General features: G+C 37.6%; 1 protein-coding gene across 10 annotated transcripts in view; it reads right to left on the reverse strand.

Moving 5' to 3' along the window:
- Positions 1-21,796, reverse strand: part of AKAP9 (A-kinase anchoring protein 9) — a 168,300-nt gene that overhangs the window by 56,940 nt on the left and 89,564 nt on the right. For 9 of the 10 annotated variants that reach the window (XM_036010625.1, XM_036010628.1, XM_036010627.1 and 6 more), the window contains 2 exons: positions 20,850-21,055; positions 9,879-10,111 (listed from right to left, as the gene is read on the reverse strand). In XM_036010625.1, coding sequence (XP_035866518.1) covers positions 9,879-10,111; positions 20,850-21,055 — 439 coding nt within the window. The remainder of the gene's footprint in view (positions 1-9,878; positions 10,112-20,849; positions 21,056-21,796) is intronic. The other variant, XM_036010622.1, reaches the window with a different exon arrangement.

The following is a 21,796-nucleotide window of genomic DNA, read 5'->3' on the forward strand; positions in this document are numbered from 1 at the left end:
TTACTTTGTACCCTTATCTCAATAGATGAAATATACCAACAACCTGGTTGAGTCAAGGGCCATGCCTGGTTTCTCTCCTTTTCCTTATGTTCCACATCCAACCAGTCACACCAACTTCTACCAAAATTCAACTTCCTAGCCTGGCCAGGTAGCTCAGCTGGTTTTAGGTTTGATCCCCGGTGAGGGCACATATAAGAAACAACTGATGAATGCATAAATAAATGGAACAACAAATCAATGTTTCTGTGTCTCTCCTCCCTTCCTCTCTCTCCCCAAAATAAAAAAAGTCAACTTCCTAAAAATTTTAAAATCACTTTCCTCCTGACTTAACTTGACCTTGATCACTTTTCACTTAGAATGTGCTAAGAGTTTCCTGTTTCTCTACATTCAGCATCTATCCTCACTATCTTCCCGCCCATCCATCTGCCTGGGAAATCTAAGACACAAGTTCAATATTTCTACTTTCTTGCCAAAAATATTTTAATGACTCCCCAACTTTTCAGCATAAAATTAAAACAACTGAACTTGGCCCATAAAGGACTCAACAGGTAACCAGTGCCTACTATCCCCCTACCCTCAGGTTCTATCCGTTTTCCATGCTCCACCCCATGTGTTTATCACCCAGAACTGTCCAGTCCTCACACACATCATGCAGGTTTACACCAACATGCTATTCCTTTTACCACAAATTTTCTTCTTGACCTACCTGGTTGGTCAAGATAACTACCTGTCTTTAAGTCTTTAGTTCCTTTCCTAAAATTTTCTCTGGAATTATACTTTCATCTCCACCACTCCACTGAAACTGCTCTTGTAAGGTTACTGATGATTACACATATTTCAGAGCCCATTTCTCCGTCTGTAATTTAAATGACCTATCAGCAGTAACTGACAGAATGATTCACTCCTTTCTTTTTCAAAGGGCAGGGAAAAAAAGGCATTTAAGAGCATGGACACTGAAGCCAGACTGCCAGGGTTCAAATTCCAACTCTATCACTTTATAGGTAAGCGCAGGCAAGTGATTTCTCTAACTGGTTTCTACACTTCTGCCGTGGACCTCTCCACCCCTGACTCCATCCAGTCTATTTTTAACAAGGCAGTCAAAGCGATCCTTTTGAAAAGTAAGTTAGATTATTACTCAAAAATTGCTAATGAACCCAAACTGGAAATAATCTACATTTCTTCTAAATAGCAAATGGATACACTGTGTTGCACGCATACAATGAAATACTCCTCAGTTATAAAAAGGAACTGTTAGTACATGTAACAACACAGATGAATCTTAAATACACTGTTAAGGCAATGAAGCCAGACTTAAAAGAATACACAATGCATGACTGCATTTATGACATTGTGGAAAAGGCAAAACTAGAGGGATGGAAAGCAACCAGTGGTTGCCTAGGGCAGGAGGTGGAGGAGGGGGCAATAACGAAAGAGCAGCACCAGGATATTCTGGGGTGATGTACCTATTTAGTAAGACATTTGTGGTGGTAGGTACATATCTCTATGTATCTGTCACCAGAAAAGTCCCACAAAAAGTGTTTATACAAAAAGTGAAGTTTATAGTATGTAAATTTTAAAAAATTAACCATAATGTGGGAGAACCCAAATTAGAATAAAAACTGTAGCAAATGGTTCTAACTATATTAAAAATGAATAACGGCATGAGGTGGGGACGGAAAAAGTTAACCTAAGCTTCTGTGAAAAACAGTATTCTGACTTTGTAAGGCTAAAGACAAAATACAGTGTATACAAATACTGTACCATAATTAATAACTTTGTTTTTCACAAGGGTATAGGTTAGCAATTGTGAAATTACTTTACAGGTATATATTACCATCAGAATTTTTTTTACTACACGGACAGATGTAGAAATAAATACAGATGTAAGGGTTAAAATACTACATATGTTTTCAAGTTGTCTCCTAAGAGAACTAGAAGTCATGATACTTGGTAATAGTAACAGGCGCATCTAGCATCCCTATCTTGGTTTCTAAATATTCGCCAATAAAAAGAACTTGAAGCCTTTGGAAAAGTGGTTGATTCTAGGGCTGGGGCAGGAAAAATACACACTGGGCCTGGAGCCTCTGATAGTAAAAATGCTCAAAAGTAAGCACTTTGCTTGCAATGGTACAAACACCAACCTAAAAAAATTCTCAGTGCCAAAGATAGAAGTAAAATGTATCACTACAGTACTGGATTATAACCCAGTTAAAAAAACAAACAAACAAACCCGTGAGTTCATAAGGATCCTGATTAGTTACAGATGTGAATGAAGAGACAACTCTTATAGAAAAACTGCAATCAATAATTAGAAGGATGTGAAAATAAACACCACAGTAATAACTGTATAAGCAAAATCTACTAATGTATGCTAACATTACTGGGTGGAAGTTTAAGGAGAAACAAAATTATTTGCATATTCTAAAGCACTCCAAGACACTTACTACAAAGAGACAAAAATACTAATATTACAGTGGAGAAACACAGCGGATACAACAATTAATCAAGATTTATGCCTCTAATTTAAAAAACAAAATGAAACAAAAAACTATGGCCTGTGCTTTCTGTGGCTTCTCTAACAAATTTATGTTTACTCTCAAGTCATGAAAAAATTATTCTAGCTTTGTAGCTTTATTTTTAATACCTAGGTCTATCTTGTAATATACATATATATATGTGTGTGTGTATATATATATATATATATATATATTTTTTTTTTTTTGCATTTTGTGAGGTGGAGTTCTTTTTTTGCTTTTTCCATATAGATATCTAGTTTCAAAAATTTTTGGAAAAAAATTTTCTTTCCTCAGTGAACTACTTTGTGGTCTTTGTTGAAAAAGTTATTTGATTATATGTGTACTGGTTTATTTCTGGAATCTCTATTTTGCTCTACTGGTCTGTACTTTTTACCAGTACAGGAATGTCTTGCTTTATATTAAATCTCAAAATCAGGTAGCACAACTCCTCCAAACTTGTTCTTATTTTTCAAAATCCTTTTGCCTATACTAGGTCCTCTGAATTTTCATACAAACTTTTGAATCACCTAGTCAATTTCTGTTATAAAAACCTGCTAGGACTTAGATTGGCATTACATTGCATCTACAGGTTAATGTAGCAAAAACTGACAACAAGATCATCTCCCAATCCACAGACACTGTGTATGTTCCATTTATTAAGGTTTTATTTCTATCAGCAATGTTTTACAGTTTTCACTTGAGTTCTTACACACATTTTGTAGTACCACTTGTTTGTGGATGCAATTGTAAAGGATGTCTTAACAAGTTTATCTACAGCCCAAGTCAGGGGGCTCAGCTGGTTGGAACATCCTCCTGTACACCAAAAGGTTGTGGGTTTGATCCCTGCTCAGGACATGTACTAAGGGTGTGGGCTGGATCCATGGTTGGGCATATACGGGAGGCAACCAATTGATGTTTCTCTTTCACATTGACATTTCTCTCTCTCTCTCCCTACCTCACTAAGATCAATGAACATGTCCTCAGGTGAGGATTAAAAAAATCTATCTACAAATGACATATAATTGTGTGTGTAACTGCATATGAAAGACTATGTACTATAACACTTCAAAGATGGAAACACCATTGTGCATGTGCATGTGGGTACACATGGGTACATGGTACCCGATGCTCAATGGGTACCAATTACATGGTACCCGATGTAATTTAATTGGATAAATTACACTCCTTAGTTCATGGCACTATCTCATCATTGGTCCATGCATGACAGATACATTTTTGTACATATCTATTTTCAGTAATGCCAAAAGTACCTTCTAAACTGTCTCTCCAAACAAAAGCAAAAGAAAACAAAAGATTAACATCACCAGTAATAAGACACTGACATCATGTGTAGTACCCTGATGACTCACACTGAGAGGGTCCATCTCTCCCACACTTTCCCTTTCCCTGCTCCAGCTGCACTGGCCTCTGTCAGCCACAAAAAGCAACAAAAAAAGTAAGCACAAGACTACTTCAGGACTTTTGTATTTGCTATTTTTTTGCCCAAAACATTCTTCCTTTACTTACCTACGTGCCTGTTTCCTATATGTAGTTAAAGAGATATTCAAGCATATTTATTATCACAGAGAAATGATTTCTGTAATTTCCCTATATAATGCTCCTTCCCCCCATTATGCTCTATCTCCCCCATTTTACTTTTCTTCATGGTAGATATCATTATCTGACATACTATACATTTATTGTCAGTCTCCGTCATTAAATATTTATTTTATTTTATTTATTTATTTTTAGAGAAGGGGAAGGGAGGGAGAAAGAGAGGGAAAGAAACATCAATGTGTGGTTGCCTCTCATGCACCCCCTACTGGGGGCCTGGCTTGCAATCCAGGCATGTGCCTGGACTGGGAATCGAACCAGTGACCCTTTGGCTGGCGCTCTGTCCACTGAGCCACACCAGCCAGGGCTCCACCATTAAATATTAAACTCTATAAAAGCAAGGATTTTGGAGAGACTTCCAGTCAAGATGGAGGCATAGGTAAACATGGCTTGCCTCCTCACATAACCACATCAAAATTACAACTAAAGTATGACCAAAGATCACTCAGAGCCGTCAGAAATCTAGCTGCATGTTAATCCAACAACTATAGAACTAAAGAAACCACATCAATCCAGAAGGGTGGGAGGTGCAGAGACATGGAATGGGCACATCCCACACACACATGGTGCATAAACATTTGGGAGGGATACCTCAGGAGTCAGCGGTCCCAGACCCACACCAGGCCTCCCAGCCCAGGGTACCAGTGCCAGGAAGAGAAGCCTGCATAACTTCTGCCTGTAAAAACCAACGGGATTGGAAATGATGAAAAAAACTACTGGACTTCTTGGCAGTTCCTCTTAAAGGGCCCATTCTGAATTTAGATGCTCTCCGTCTGAGCTCTAATACCACTGGAGTAGCAGCTTGAAAGGTACCAGTGGTATGGGGGGAGGAACTGAAGTGTCTGGCATCAGGGCAAGAGCTGGGGGGCAGCTCTTTCCCAGACAGAAAGGTGGACTGAGGCCATTGTGCTTTTTCTGAGCCCTTCCCCACCAAGCCACTGAACTAGCAGGCAGGAAACATATCTAAGACTCCATCAGCCTGGCTTACATTACACTGTTTGCCCCACCCTGGCCATTATCTGAGGCTCTGCCACACCCAACTTACAGGCCTGCCTCCAGCTCTATTTGTCTGGCTAAGCAGCCCCAGGCCTGGCACTAGCAGCAGCCAACTTTGGATCACAGTTTGGCTTTGCCTAGGAATCTCCGAGCCCAGCACAAGTAGTAGCCATCTTACATTGCTTTATAGCTCATGTTGGGTGGTTCCAGGAAGAACACAGGTGGTGGCTGACCCTGACCTGCACCACCAGGGTAAATCAGAGCCTGTACACCCAGTGGACAGCTACAAACCACCATCAGAGCAACACTACCCTGCCCCAGCACAGTTGACCTTCATGGAGGGTAGAAGTTGGTGGTCAGTAGTTATAGCCAGTCCTTAAAGCTGACTGACCTGGCTAAATCCCTCCCCTTGACCTGCCAACAGCAAACAAGGCTCAACTACAAGAGGAAGGTGTACTCAACACACATGGAAGGCACACCTTGAGCACCCAGTTTGGGTGATAAGGGAGGCTGTGCCACTGGAGCCTATAGGCCATGCTACCAAACAGCGAGTCATAGCAGCTCTACCTAATACACAGAAACAAACACAGGGAGGCTGCCAAAATAAGAAGACAAAGGAACATGGCCCAAATGAAAGAACAGATCAAAACTCCAGAGAAAGAGCTAAATAAAATAGAGACAAGCAATCTATCAGATGCAGAGTTCAAAATATTGGATGTTTAAGGAAGCATCCTTAGGAAAGGATGTCAAAACTAAAAGGTCAAAACTATGAATAATAAAATGTCAATAAACATTCACACGAAAAACAAGGATTCTGTCCATTTTGCTAATTGCTGTACTTCCAGTCCCTAGAAAAGCAACTGTTATATGGCAGGTGCTCAATAAATTTGATAAATGAATAATACGAAACCTCTAATAAGCCAAGTTTACTTAGCTCCACCTTACCCTAAACTGTCAGATGCTCCTCTTTTTTCTAGTCTCAGGGTATCCTGTGCAGAACTATTTACATGAATTTCTCTTTCACCACAAGCACAATTATACTGTCTCTAAGTTCTGTTTTAGATTTTTTTTTTAGTAAGTAAAAATAAATCAAGGTGAAAGGGAAATATTCCATTATGAAGAAGAACCAAATACTGACACATTGAAAGGAAAATGGGATGCCAGTTATTTCACAAAGACCACACATTGTTTGTATTTTCTAACTATTAAAAATACTTATGTTCAGAATAATTTTAGTTTTTGATAAGAATAATTTAAAGAAGTCAATGGCTATAAATATCTATTTATGGATAAGTAGTAACTGAACTAAAACTAGTGTAAAAGAAAGTTTTACAAAGCTGCTATTCCTAATGCCTGAAAAATGTAATTCACCCAAGGCATATCTCATTTTTAATTTAAATGTCAACAACTACTTCAACCTTTTATAAAACATATTAGTAGAATACTTCAAAATTCTGCTAGAGTAATACACACATTATACTAATAATCTCTAGATCAATAGTCCTCAAACTTTTGTGTGTATCAGAATTACCTAAAGGACTTGTTAAAATACAGGTTGCTGAGTTCCATCAATCAGTAGGTTTGGCTGGGGTGGGGACTGAGAATTTATATTTAGACAAGTCCTCAGTGATGCTGATATTGCTGGTTTAGAGACTACACTTTTGAGAACTGCTTCTTCCTGTTCTAGGCAGTTTTTGTGATCTTTCAGTACAGTAAAAGTTAGATAACATATTGATGCTTCAGTACTTAACAAAAGGAGAATAATCTGGCTCCTACTATACCTCACACTACCTGGTTACTTCAGCAGACATGATGAGCTGTGACCATGGTGCAGGAAACTGAGTGTTTCAGATGGATCTGACACACTTGTTTATGGGCAGTACTCATGGAGCTGGGGGGGGGAGAGTGGCCTATAGGAACATTGCAACCACCAATCACTTCTGATTTATTTATTGTTCTCCACAATGCTTGTGAAAAAACAAATATGCTGCATTAACTACACTGTCCATAATTTACAATGGTATCAAGTAGTAGCAACAGCATTAACAGTACTCAACATCCAGGTCAAAGTATTTAACAATGGTCAAAAAAGGAAAAGTATGAACAGTTTTCACGGTATGAAAGAGTACAAATCACAAAATTAAATACTGATATGACTGGAATAACCCCCCAAAAGCAGCATCATATAGAAATTCAGAATTTATACTATACAGCTCATGAAATTAAAAAAGTAACTATAATGTACATGCACTCAAGCTTTCAAGGTTGATAAGCAACAGTGGAAAACACCTGCTGCACTGGCCCCATTAATTTAGTGGCACATCAGATTGTTAAAGTGGCTTGTGCACAAGCATTTTAAAAGAAAGCCAATCTGTGGCCTGTGTTTATCTGAAAAGTAAAGACTTCTGAAAACAGTAAATCTTAGTAGACAATATGTACTTTCTTATAGTAGCTATGGAAAGTACACAGCATTCATAATTTCAATGTTTGAGCTTAAGTAAAGTCTCTCGAAACCAAAGCTGAAAAAAATATACTGAAGATTAAAATTCTCTGACCTAAGCCCTGGCCAGGTGGCTCAGTTCATTGGAGTGTCATCCCTTACTCCAAAAGGTTGTGGGTTTGATTCCCAGTTGGGACATGTACGGGAGACAACCGATTGATGTTTCCCATGTCAATGTTTCTCTTTCTCTCTCCCTTACTCTCTCTAAAAATCAATAAAAAACATACCCTTGGGTGAGAATTAAAAATAGATAAAATAAAATTCTTTGATCTAAAGTATGATTTAATACCTTGTTAAATTAATAACACAAATGAAGTTTGTTTTTATCAATGCCATTTCCTTACTGGTACTTAGGATATTGGCAATGAAAAATAAATCACTGTGGTTTGAGTGAAAGATGGGACCACTATTACTGTTTGTGTACACAGTTGCTCTTTCCACTGTATATTGACAAATACACAAAGATTTGCGTTTTCAGAAACACCATACTTTCTTAGTTCTTTGTGATGCTCAAGGAAATTTTTGCATTACTGAAACAAAAGCATTTTAATCATTTTGTACCTGTTGTGAAAGAAAGCTTCAGAGAAACAATTGCCCAAAGATAGCAATAATAACTATATATCATATTACATCTTCAGAATTTATCTATGGAAACATTTTGAGACCTACTTAATGTAATATGAGTACCTTCGTTTGGCCAGTCAATCAAGATGCAATCCAGAAGTTTTATCAGCAGATGTATTACAATATATTCCCCTGGTCAATTAGCAAATTCTCATCCTAATGTGTGATCCATCAGTCACCTCCTGTACATGTCCCAACTGGGGACTAAACCCACAACCTAGGCATGCACCCTGACCAGAACAGAACCGGCAACCTTTCTGCTTGCGTTTGCAGGGCGACGCCCAACCGAGCCACACTGGTCAGGGAGGATTCTTTTGCTTTTGAAGATACAGTCCATACTCTATCAAAGAAGAGAATATAGACGGTCTCCTGACAAAGAATGACCTGGGGGAAACTCTGGTTGAGTGTCATATCTGATTACTAAGAAGACAAATATTTCATTGGAAATACATGTTGTTTTGATAATGCTTCTTCATTAAATGCTAATAGCAAGTTACCAACAGAAAGGAAAAAAGGAATAATAAATTGATAATGCTAAGTTAATGAAACAGGTAATTAACAAATTATTCCAAGTGCCACTATCCATGAGATGAGTCAAGAATGGCCTACATTCACTAGCTTAACCTAAAAGTAAATGAATCCAGCGTTCAAACACAACATACGTAATAACACCGTTGAATCTGCTACACCCACAGTTACTGTTGTTGCAAAAAACAAATATAATATCATACAGAAAAAAGGCAGCATCGATGAAAGCCAGATATCAGAAATAACAAAATTAAAGATACTCTTTAAACTGCTCAACTTGTATGAAATATATCTGGATCTAAGATACTCTGAATAAAGATATTAGTGAAAATGGTAATTAACACTGGCCCTGTACCTGAAAGAATTATTTGATTAATATGACAGCTGTGATTCTATAGTTCATACATTTCTAAATCTCAGTTGAACATTTTTAAAATAAGTGAATTTTCATTTTAAAGTAGCAAATGATTTAGAAAATTCTGCATACAAACTTTAGACAATTATATAAATTTCACACACAAAATTTTATAGACAAAGAACATTGCAGTTTAAGTTATAAATACAATGGTTTAATATTTTTCTATTAAAATTGTACCTTAATATAGAAACTGTCCCACACTCTGATTTCTTAACAAGAGATAGTCTGTAAAGTGGTCTAAACATATTTGTGAAAAAGATGTAAAAATCATGTAAAGAAATAGTAATGTTATGACATACTAGAACACATAGTTTTAGGGATAACTTACACTATTCCTTCAAATAAATTATATATATTATAGTGGAATATTTCATATAATGGTCAATTAAAAATCTCATTTGGTATCAAAAAGTAACACCTAAGAGTCCAGAAAATCTGAAAATTAAAACAACATTCAATTTTAGAACCAGAAGAACCCACCAGCACACATTAGGCTGTACCACCTGAAAAGAAGACTGCTGACTCCAGTGGTGGCTGTCACAGAGACAACCAATTTTTAAGGGGGAGCCTAACTAAATTTCTTTGAAAGCTGGGTAGAGAAAACATTTAGTTGGCTTAAGTGAGTGGCTTAAAAGACAACCTACTTCAAACTCAGTACATATTAGCAATAGAAGGAGGTTACCTGACTACTAGTTTCACTTATGGCTTCTAGGAGTTTTTCAACTGCTGCTTGTAGTCGAGAGCTAATATTCAGCATGAATTCTTCATTTTCAGGATCTATTTCAATTCCAGCAAAACCACTCCTCATGAGCCGTTGTGACAGCTCTGTTCCTTCCTCAGTTACTTCTGACCACATGCTACTGTCATTTCTTGGCATATCACTTCCAGAATAAGATGGTATAGATTCACCTGTAACTAGAATAACAGTATTTTAAAGGCATAAATCAATTATAATGAGTAATTATAGTAAAAAAGGGTTACAAAATAAAATCAAATTAACACCTGAAATCAATGAAACTACAAAGGCCTTCTAAGAACAATGCAACAAAATATACAAATACAAATGATAATATTACTTGGTAACCAAAAAGGTAAAAATGAGAAGGATAAATGCTATGCAAATAGGGCTTTGCAGAAATTAGTATTTAGGTTATTTATCACTTTTTTCTTTGATGAAAACTTTTAAAACAACCCTTAACAGATACTTTAGTGCTTACCATATAGGGTTTACTAAATAATGGAGACAGGTAAGTGACAAGAGCTGGATCTCTTCCTCAAGCAGTTTACATAGTGCATAATGAGAAAATAAACACACTAACCCCCACATGAAAAGAAAACAATATGCAGTGGGGTGTCACAGACCCATGAAGGACAGAAGTGCTGGACTCTGTCTGGAACAGACCCCTTGGTCTCTGAGCATCGTACTGGGCAGTATCACCTACTGTGGCCGGGGCACGTGGAGGGACTGAGATCATTTTGCAGCTTGCTACTTTTGTAAGATGTATATGGGAAGAGGTTAGACTAATGAGCAGTTCCAATTTAATTATGGACTTATTTATATACAGCATTCTTATTTCTTATGTAAAGAAAATTGAGAAGATAAGCTTTGGGAGTGTTTAAAGCACAGGTTATTCATGAAGTGCATTACTCATCCAATAGCAACATGCTACAGACCAACAATGAAAATTTCTGAAGAGCTCTCTGTTCACTTCCGGCAAGATGGAGGAATAGGTGGACGCACCGTACGTCCTCGCACAACCAAGAACAGAACAACAATAATTTACAACAATGATTTGCAGTCATAATATCAGAACTGTCAGAGGATTTATCTAAATGGAAGTCGGACAGCCAAGAAGGTGAAGTAGACCCGTACATCCAGACTGGTAGGGGACAACCAGCCGAGCGGGTGCGGGGCTGGCGCGGGTCGCAGGCGCGAGTAGGTCGGGGGAAATTTGGCGCAAAATCGGCGCGACAGCCATCCGGGGCGCAGGAGCGCAGTGGTGTAGCGGTGATCCCTGAGTACGCAAGCAGCAGCTGGGGGAATCAGTGGGGCAGCGATTGTGGACCAGGGCAGAGCTCACGGCCCGGAAGCCCAGGGAAGTGTCTGACTCCGGGAGAGCAGAACGGTCGCCATTGATCCCTCCTGTCCCCACTCCCGCCCTGCCCCCACATATAACGTCACAATCTAGCCACTGGGGCGCCCAGCCCGGGTGAACACCTAAGGCTCTGCCCCCCACCGTAACAAGAGCGGCCAGACCGGAGAAAAAATAAATAAATAAATAAAATAATAGGAGAGACAGGGAAAGACATAAGATATGTTTCCAGCAGAACAGATCAGTCCCCCAGGACTCATCCTTTTGAGTGACCAAGAAATAGCCAATCTATCAGATGCACAGTTCAAAACACTGGTGATCAGGAAGCTCACGGAACTGGTTGATTTTGGATGCAAATTACATGAAAAAAATGCAGATTACCATAAAAGAGATGCAGGAAGATACATGGAGGAGAGCCAATAGTGAAAGGATGGAATATGAGTCTCAAAACAACACAGCGGACCAGAAGGAAGATAGAATCAACCAAGCAGGAAAGCATGATGAAATAAGAATTCAAAAAATCGAAGAAAAGCTTAAGACCATCGAGGACACCTTTAAACGTTCCAACATCCGAATTATAGGGGTACCAGAAGGGGAGGACCAACAAGTGGAAAAGTTATTTGAACAAATAATAAAGGAGAACCTCCCCAAACTGGCAAAGGGAACAGTCTTTCAAGAAATCCAAGGAGCGCAGAGAGCCCCAAAGAAGTTGGACCCAAGAAGAAACACACCAAGGCACATTATAATTACATTAGCCAAGGTAAAAACGAAGGAGAGAATCCTAGAAGCAGCAAGAGATAAGGGGACAGTCACCTACAAAGGAGTTCCCATCAGACTGTCAGCTGATTTCTCAAAAGAGACCTTACAGGCAAGAAGGGGCTGGAAAGAAATATTCCAAGTCATGAAAGACAAGGACCTACATCCCAGATTGCTCTATCCAGCAAAGCTCTCATTTAGAATGGAAGAGAAGATAAAGTGCTTTTCAGATAAGGTCAAATTAAAGGAGTTCATCATCACCAAGCCCTTACTTTATGAAATGCTAAAGGGACTTATCTAAGAAAAGAAGATAAAGAAAAGACATGTATAGTAAAAGGACAGCAAACTCACAATTTTTAACAACCACACCTAAAGCAAAACCAAAAGAAACTAAGCAAACAACTAGAATAGGGACAGAACCACAGAAATGGAGGGCACATGGGGGGCTAGCAGTAGGGGTGGGAGGAGGAGAGAGGGGGAAAAGGTATAGAGAATAAGTAGCATAGAATGTAGGTTGAAAATAGATAGGGGGAGGGCAAGAATAGTACAGGAAATGTAGAAGCTAAAGAACTCATAAGTATGACACATGGACATGGACTAAAGGGGGGGAACATGGGTGGGAGAGGGGGTACAGGGTGGAGGGGAGTGAAGGGGGAAATGGGACAACTGTAATAGCATAATCAATAAAATATATTAAAAAAAAAAAGAAAATTTCTGAAGAGCAATTACCTATTCTTTTATTATATGGAGTACGTACTTCTTATCAGTAACTGTACAAATTAAAAGAACAGGAAACTTTAATTTTGAAAGTATGTGGAATAAATACTTTGACATAGTCGGAAGAATAAGAGCCATTTATTAAAATGTCTTGCTAACGTAGCTGTGACACAGAGTTATCTTAGGCTTGTGTACTAACAACATCAGATACAGTTTCAGATGTAAGATCTGAATTCAGCACCATTCAATATTCACTTAGCACCTTCTCTATATAATTCACTGGCTGAAAAGTGCAAAACTGCATTCTAAGAAATTTTAAATGTTTGATATTACACAACTTTATCTAATTTTTGGAGTAACAGTTAATACAATTTTCACTTTGTATTTTTATTCCCAAAATTAAAAAAACAGACACCAACTAGACTGGTATTTAATTATATTATTCCACATATTCAAAATAAAATGTCTTATAAGGTTATTATATATATAGTCATGAGTTCAAATGATCCCGGTATTCCAAGTTAATTCAGATAAAGTACCATATAATGTATATTAAAAAGTTACTGAATCAAATTAAAGTACTCTAGAAAATAAATGATACTTTTGAAGAAGTTATGGAAGCAAGAAACATTACTAGTTTATAATAGGTATTTAAAACAAAAATTATTTGTGTTGTATAGCAAGTTTATCTGAGGAATTAAATGCATTCTAGTGACATTTTCTTTCTAATGAATACACAAAAGATTTTATTTCTTCTTTGGAACATATTCAAATCATTTTTGTTTATATGTATCTTCAAAATGTTATTAATAAATACATTAAGACATTTTGTTCTATATATCCTCTGTATTTTGTGCTTGAGATTTGCTGCATGTAATACAGAGTGTCTTCAATCTTCTCCCCATCACTGATTCCTTCTCTGTACCCCACCCCCAAAAGAAAAGGCACTCATTGGTTTTTCTCAGCTTTGCCCCCCATCTCAAGGTAAACCTCAACAGACAATGAGAGATGAAACCGGCTCCTACCCCCACCCCTATTGGTTTCTGTTCCCACAGCACCAAAGCTGCTCTCTCACAGGGTAACAGTGACCTCACCCATGTCAAATTCAATGCCATCTTCTCAGTCCTTGTCCTATTTGACTTTCTACACAAACAACATTATTGAAATCTCTAACTTTTTCAAATGGTTTTTGTCTCCTGGAATATTTGTCTCCTGTCTTACTCTGATATTTTCTTTTCTTCTTCTTTTTTTTTTTTTTTTTTTCTCAGGTTCTTTTGTTAACTTATGATATACACAGGCTCCAACTTTGTCCTCCTCCTCTCAATAAATACTGTTCCTAAATCTCTACAGGCCCAAATTTCTAAAAGTTGGCTCTTCTCCTCCACATAGCCCATTAACACTTCAGACTAATCATGTTTATGCTTACACTATATACTTTCTCCTGAGCTTTTAGTAATGACTCTTCTGCCATCTAAAAATTCCGTAAACTGGAAACCCAGAATCATCTTGCACTACTTTCTTCCTCCCTTGTCTTACACATACAGTCTTCTCCAACCTGTGCTCAATCTTACTCTATCTTATTTCATGCCTTCAACACTTGTCATCTGGGCAGTTGAAACAGTCTTCTAAATCACCCCCTTCTTCTTCTCCAACCCTTCCTCTGCATCGCTATAGTTTGCTTCTTGATTCACAGATTAGATAGTATCTTTGTGCTCAAAAAATTATTTACCTCCCCATTATTAACAGTGAAAACCCAGTTTCCGATGAAATTTAAGACCATTCACAACTAGTTCCAGCCTGCTTTCCAGCTGCTTTCTTTCAGCTATTTCCCTTACCTCATCCTCACTTCTCCAAATTCTCTTACTCCATAAATCCTTGACTGTCCATCGTATTCAACTATTCCCTTTCCTCAGAGAACAGAGCTGTCCTGTTCTCTGTCTTCATGAAAAAAAACTGTAGACCGGTGAAATACCAAACACGCCAACAAGAGCGGGTCTCCTGAAGGCTACGACAATTTCATAATACGTCAGTAGAAATCTCAGAATGGTCAGTTTGGTATATAGCAGTTAATGGTTACTCAAAAGTTCTTTAATTATTTACTTTATGGATTATACAATGCTCATTCCATACAGATAACAGGCTTCTCAGGTTAAAGCAGGATAGGTGACATGACAGAGCATTCATTCTCCTGTCCCAATGGCCTTCAGAAGATCTCTAGGGCTCCAACTGGAAACCACCAACTCTAGCCTGTGACTCTCATACCTGACAGATGGAAGAAACTCAACTAAACCTCTAGAACACTAGGAGGATTGCTCAAGGTCGCAGTAAGCTGGAACAAGAATCAAGGGCCTTCTAGTTACCAATCCAGCATTCCTTTTATAATATCATACTACTACTAAAGAAAGCGGCAGTAGATGAGATTCATTCCTGACTTCCTGAGGGAGAGGTGTGCATTCTCCTGATGAGCCACCACAGTACAGGTGTCCAGGAAATTTTCTTCCAACATGTCCTGGGGGAAGAATTTTTTAATGAACTAGTCTAATATTTACTCAAGTTCAAGTGATTTCACGTTGGCTCAAAATGTCCCTTCATTTCATAAACTAGGTTACTCTTAGAAGGAAGCAAACATTAACAAATCAACTATTATTTTTTTGAGAGTTAACAAGTCCACACATGTTTAAAAATCTAAACAAGTTCAGATATGGAGGCTGAAAAAAGATCACAAATGCTACCTACAACACAAAATCAAATATAAAAACAGAAAAGCAGAAGTTGCTTCATAATCAGATTAAGCGTAAACTTTTGTTGTAATATTAAATAAGACAAAAGATTTCAAACGCTCATTTTAGTCTGGCAATAATGCATCCATTAAAAATATGATGGAACGTCAAAAATAATTCTTACAATGTGAAACACTGTCAATATTTTAAAGCCAGCATTTTCTTCAAAGTTTATGAGAAAATTCAAGGTGTTAAATTATAAATTCTATCAATTCAACTTTTCCTTTGAGGCAGGTCAGTAAGAAGCTTAGAAAATTCCTTGGCAAGTGGAATGAGGAAACTGAGATACATAGCAGAACAAATTGGCCGAGCAATTTATAGCCAGATAATAAATTGCAAGGTCTTATCTTACACATTCCAGACAGTGCTGGGGCAGACCCACCTCGGTCCCAGTCCTGGTCCGTCTTTGGTTACATTCTTTGAAAGTGAAACAGACTAGGGAATAATCCTGATCCATATGCATTAGCACAATGAAGAACACACCTGGAAAGCTGATGAATATTCTATTAATATCTAAAATTCTTGCCTTTAGAAAACAGATAAAAACACTTAAGACAATGGACCCATTGCATGCTCTCCCTGGAGCCTGCCTGTGCCTTCTTTCTTCAGGCATGTATCTGTGCTTTCTTTCTCCTAAGCTCTAAAGGTTCCCATGTGGTTTGTGGCTAGGAGAGCAGCAGAGAGCAGCAGCTCTTCCCAGGCTAACCCCCTGTATATGTCTCCAAGGCCCTGACTTTTTTTTTGCCTCTGTAACTTAGTCCTGAGTCTATTCAGCCCAAGTGGCTTACTTCTTCTACCTCTGTAACATTCTTTCTAAAAGACCAATGCAACTCTCTGAGCAGTCTACTTGAGTCTCCTTTTCAAGTGTTTTGTTTTGCATGCTAAATAAATTTCCTCTTGAGTTAGAGTTCTTAGTACTGAGTAGTTTCTTTGCTGAATTCAAGAACTGAGAATTGACAGTCAACATCACTGGTGACACCTTCAAGATGCAAAATGGATCTGATAAGTGATCCCAAATGATATTAATGATCATCCTAATTTTATTAGTGAGACTAGTATATCATTGTTAAACACAAAAATAAATACTGAGTTAAATGATAAGTGAACATTATAACTCATGACACTAATATAACAGCAAAATTCTTATCTCTGATATTATATTCTATACACTGAACTTAACCATGGATTTAAATTTTTTTTCTCTTGTATCTTAATATTATTCCTTCAGAATCAGTTGAGAGTTAAAGAATTAAATTTTTAAAAGGCTTAATGGATTAAAGTACACATAAAGTGGTTTTAAGTAAAATATTAAGTGCTCTGAGTTTATCTTGCCTTGGATTGGACTCAGCACTTCCTTCACTAGACTGAATTGCTACCCAGCAGAGGCATAGCTCTGGTGGGATAGCTCAGTTGCTTGAGCACTGTCTCATACACGAAAAGGTTGAGGCTCTGATCGCTTGGTCAGGGCACAAATGTAAGTTGCTGGTTGAATGCCCACTTGGAGCACATATGGGAGGCAACCAACTGATGTTTCTTTCACATTGATGTTTCTCTTTTTCCCCCTTTCTTCTCTCTCTAAAATCAATAAATATATCCTTTAGCGAGGATTTTTTTAGAAAGCAAAAGGCATAGAGAAATCGTTCAATAAATCTTTGTAGAATTGAACTGATAAGACTGTGTATAACTGAAAAACTACTGTATTATTGGATGTCTTAAAATAGGACACAGACATACTGAATCTATACTGAGGGACTTCGATGTAACCATGCAAGAAAGTAGATCAGATGTCTTTGAAAATTTTCTTTCTCTTAGAAAATAAACATAACCCTCTGTGCTTGCATTAAATTACCAATTTATTCCTTTTTACAACTATGAAAACACTGTCCTAGAAGTGAGTTTGCTATCTTTCAAAATACGGTGTTTGTTAAGCACTTCAGCAACCACTCTGAGAAGGGTCTAAGAGAACTAACAAAAAAGGCACAAAATGTTTTTGTACTCAACAGAACCCTCCTTAGGGTGTCTTTTGAATATAGTTTAGGTTAGGTCTTAGCAGAATAGCAAAATCCCCCATGATGGCTAAGTGAAACCAGTTTATAAAATAACTTTCTAAAAACACATAATTTGATAAACACTCTTACAATGAAACAAAACCAAAAAAAAAACTAATTCTTTTACATATATCAAGATTCATTTGCAGGAATAAAATAGCCCTTGATTGAGAGCTTAACCAAAAATTAAGTTAGTTTGAAAAATACACCTAACAAAGTTTGAAAAGAATGAATTTGAAAGAAGTTCTAAAATACTGTATTTCAGGTATTACTTTGCTAAATTATCTTTGATCTCGACTGAGGTGTTTTTAAATTAATTATACATAAAATTCCAAATCAAATTTTTTTTCTGCACTTAGAAGCATGCAACTGGCCAACTTCTAATTAGGCAAAGATAAGTGGCACAGGTAATTTCTTCTCATGTCTCCACATAAAACTTAACAAGCAGAACACTCTCAAAAATTGTATAAACTGGAATTTTTTATAATGTCAGCCTCTAGACTTCTGGCCAAGATGGAAGCATAGGTAGATACACTTTGCCTCCTCGCACAACCAAAAGGACAACAAATTTAAAAACAAACAACAACCAGAACTGCCAGAAAATCAATCTGTAAGGAAGTCCCATACCAAGGAGTTAAAGAAGAAATATTCATTCAGACTGGCAGGAAGGGTGGAGATGGGTAGCCAGGAGAGAGGATGCACGGAAAGGTGGCAGCCAGAGAACTGGGGTGGGAGAGGCAGTGGCTGGCAGACTGGGCAGTCCCATATTTGTGTGCAGATAAGCTGGGAGGGACAATTGGGTAGTGAGACAGACTGCGTAACCCAGGGTTCCAGTGCAAAGAAATAAAGCCTAAATACCCCTGGCTGTAAAAACCTATGGGTGTTGTGGTGGTGGGAGAAACTCCCAGCCTCACAGGAGAGTTCCTTGGAGAGACCCACAGGGTCCTAGAATGTACACAAATCCATACACCTGGGAATCAACATCAGAAGGGCCCAATTTGCTTGCTTGTGGGTAGCAGGGGAAGTGACTGAAAGTTGGCCAAGACCCGAGCAAGCAGCACTGTTCCCTCATGGACTCCTCCCCGACATACAGCACCAAATTACAATGACCTGGCTTGCCCTGCCCTGGTGAATAACTAAGGCTCTGCCCCTTACATCACAAAAGATGCATCAAGATAAAAAAAATATGTCCCAAATGAAAGAACAGATCAAAACTCCAAAAACAGAACTAAGCCATGACAAGACAGCCAACCTATCAGATAGACAGTTCAAAACAATGGTAATCAGGATGCTCACAGAAATGGCTGAGTATGGTCACAAAATAGAGAAAAAAGTGAAACAAAGCAAAATATACAGGGAACCAACAGTCAAAGGAAGAACCAGGATTCAAATCAACGATTGAGAGCAGAAGGAAGAAATAAACATTCAACTGAACAGAATGAAGAAACAAGAATTCAGAAAAACGAGGAGAGGCTTAGGAACCTCTGAGACAACTTTAAACATTCCAACATCTGAATCATAGGGTGCCAGAAGGAGAAGAGGAAGAACAAGAAATTGAAAACATAACAAAGGAGAACTCCCCCAATTTCACAAAGGAAATAGACTTTCAGTAAGTCTAGGAAGCCCAGAGAGTAACAAAGAGTTTGGACCCAGGGAAACACACCCCAAGGGACATCATAATTACATTACCCAAGATTAAAGATGAGGAGAGAATCCTAAAAGCAGCAAGAGAAAAGGAGACAGTTACCTACAAAGGAGTTCCCAGAGACTATCAGCTGATTTCTCAAAAGAAACCTTACAGGCAAGAATGGGCTGGAAAGAAGTATTCAAAGTCATGAAAGGCAAGGACCTACATTCTACATCTGTCCAGCAAAGCTATCATTTAGAATGGGAGGGCAGATAAACTGCTTCCCAGATAAGGTCAAGTTAAAGGAGTTCATCACCACCAATCCCTTATTAAATGAAATGTTAAAGGGACTTATCTAAAAGAAGAAGATAACCAAAAATATAAACAGTAAAATGACAACAAACTCATAACTATCAACAACTGAACCTAAAAACAAAAGCAAACTAAGGAAACAACTGGAACAGGAACAGATTCGCAGAAATGGAGATCACATGGAGACCAGTGAGGAGGGGTAGGGGAAGAAAGGGTGAAAAGGTACAAGGAAGAAGCAGCATAAATAGTAGGTACAAAATAGACAGAGGAAGGTTAAGAATAGTACAAGAAATGGAGAAGCCAAAGAACTTATACGTATAACTCACAGATGTGAGTTATGAGTTAAGGAGGGGAATACTGGAGGGTGGGGTGGGGGGCAAGGCAGAGGGGAGAAAAAACTGGGACAGCTGTAATAATATAATCAATAAAATAAATTAGAAAAAAAGAAAAGTATGTCAGCCTTGAACTGGGTAGATATGTTTGGGTGTGGAATGGTAGAGAAGTATAGGATTGATCTTCTGATCCAAAAGCCAGACCCTCTTTTTTCTCCATGTGACAAATATTTTCTCTTTTGATTTCCTGATTCATATTCCAGTAAGAGAAAGGAATTAAAAAATTGGAGAGATTGGAGGTCAGCAACATGAAAGTAAGAAATTCAAAGAACAGCCCAGCCCTCACGGCAGAACAACAGGAAGGCAGGTATGTCACATCAGGACCCAATTTCTGGATGCACACCCCTTCCGCCATACCTCACACCACTTTTCCAAAAGGAAGAAGGGACACAGCAGAGGTTAGTTCAAAGATAAATTCATACCTTACATTTGTTTTCAAAACTTTCTTCTATCTCAACAGACATGTGAAACTGCTGTTCGATTCTTTTTTTAAATATATTTTATTGATTATGCTATTACAGTTGTCCCATTTTTCCCCCTTTAGTCCCCTCCACTCTGCACTGCTGTTCAATTCTTAAAAGCTCTTTATTTTTAGTCTTCCTTCATTGATAAGGTGCCTGCAGGACATTGCCTATTGGTAAATCATGAATGGTGATACAAAATTTTTCCTTTATTGGATAAGAAATTAAACAGCTTCTGATTTATGTAGCACATTAGTAATCCTGAGTATATAATGACAACTCGAAGATACCCACTTGCAAATGCTATACAATAATGGTGTTTTGAGAAGACTGCACCTAATGAATTTGTATTTGGCGGTGTTTTGTGGGAAAATAATATTTTCTGTACTTTAATAAGTAGCAAAGTGGCTTATATTCCAAAATTTACTGAAGATGGTTATAGTTTCAACAGAATACAAAACTAGTACCTCCTGTGTGTTCCTCATGGACACATGACTTCATAGGTGCCTCTGCTTCTGACCTCCAAATCAAGCAGGCAGATGACTGGCCTTTACTTGATCTATCTAGAATACCAAGGACATGGCGACCAATTGTTTCTTCGACAGCTGCTGTTGTCTTTACAACTTCTAAGAGGATCTTCAGAAGTCTGTTATTAGCTTTCTGGAGTGCATACCTATAGAGATAAAGAAACATTTATTAAAATCTTTAATCTTTTAAAAAGCAAATACTTTGCTTATGTCCCACAAAAAATGTACTACAAAATATCTGACTTGAAAAATAAAGCATCATATGATCCTCTCTATTAAAATAATATGATGTAGCATCTATAATGAAGTGCTTTTTGTTTTTTATTTATTTTATAAATTTAAAACTTTCAAGATTAAAAAAAATTAAGGACACGAATATGTTAAGTTTTAAAAAGCATGGTGGTAACCCAACCCAAGCATATGTGAGTTACTGAGCTGGTAATACCATTCATGGTTATTCAAATATGTTGTACACTTAATTTTATTGTATCAAAGATTTTATCTTAAAATATAATTTAAAAACTCCACCAGGAAAAAAATGTGTATGTGTATAACTTACTGGTGATGATCTATATAATTAAACTACAATTGGCAGAGACCTATTTTTCAAAAGGTCTATTATGCAATTTCACTATCTGCTAACACCAGAGGGAATATTGTAGGTTGTTATATCTATTCCAGAGACAGAAATTTCTCAAGTTACATATACCACCCTGATTTCAACAAGTAGAAGGAACTTATTTTCAACCAAATGAAATTAAGGTGTATTTCTCTTTTTTAAAAGACAAGTTAACAATTCTTTATTTAAAAAATTAGAAAATACTGCTAACCACCCACCAAAACATCTCAGCACTCAGAGGTAATCGCTATTAACATTTTAATGCTTA

Source organism: Phyllostomus discolor, chromosome 10, assembly GCF_004126475.2.
Source record: "Phyllostomus discolor isolate MPI-MPIP mPhyDis1 chromosome 10, mPhyDis1.pri.v3, whole genome shotgun sequence".
Taxonomy (NCBI): domain Eukaryota; kingdom Metazoa; phylum Chordata; class Mammalia; order Chiroptera; family Phyllostomidae; genus Phyllostomus; species Phyllostomus discolor.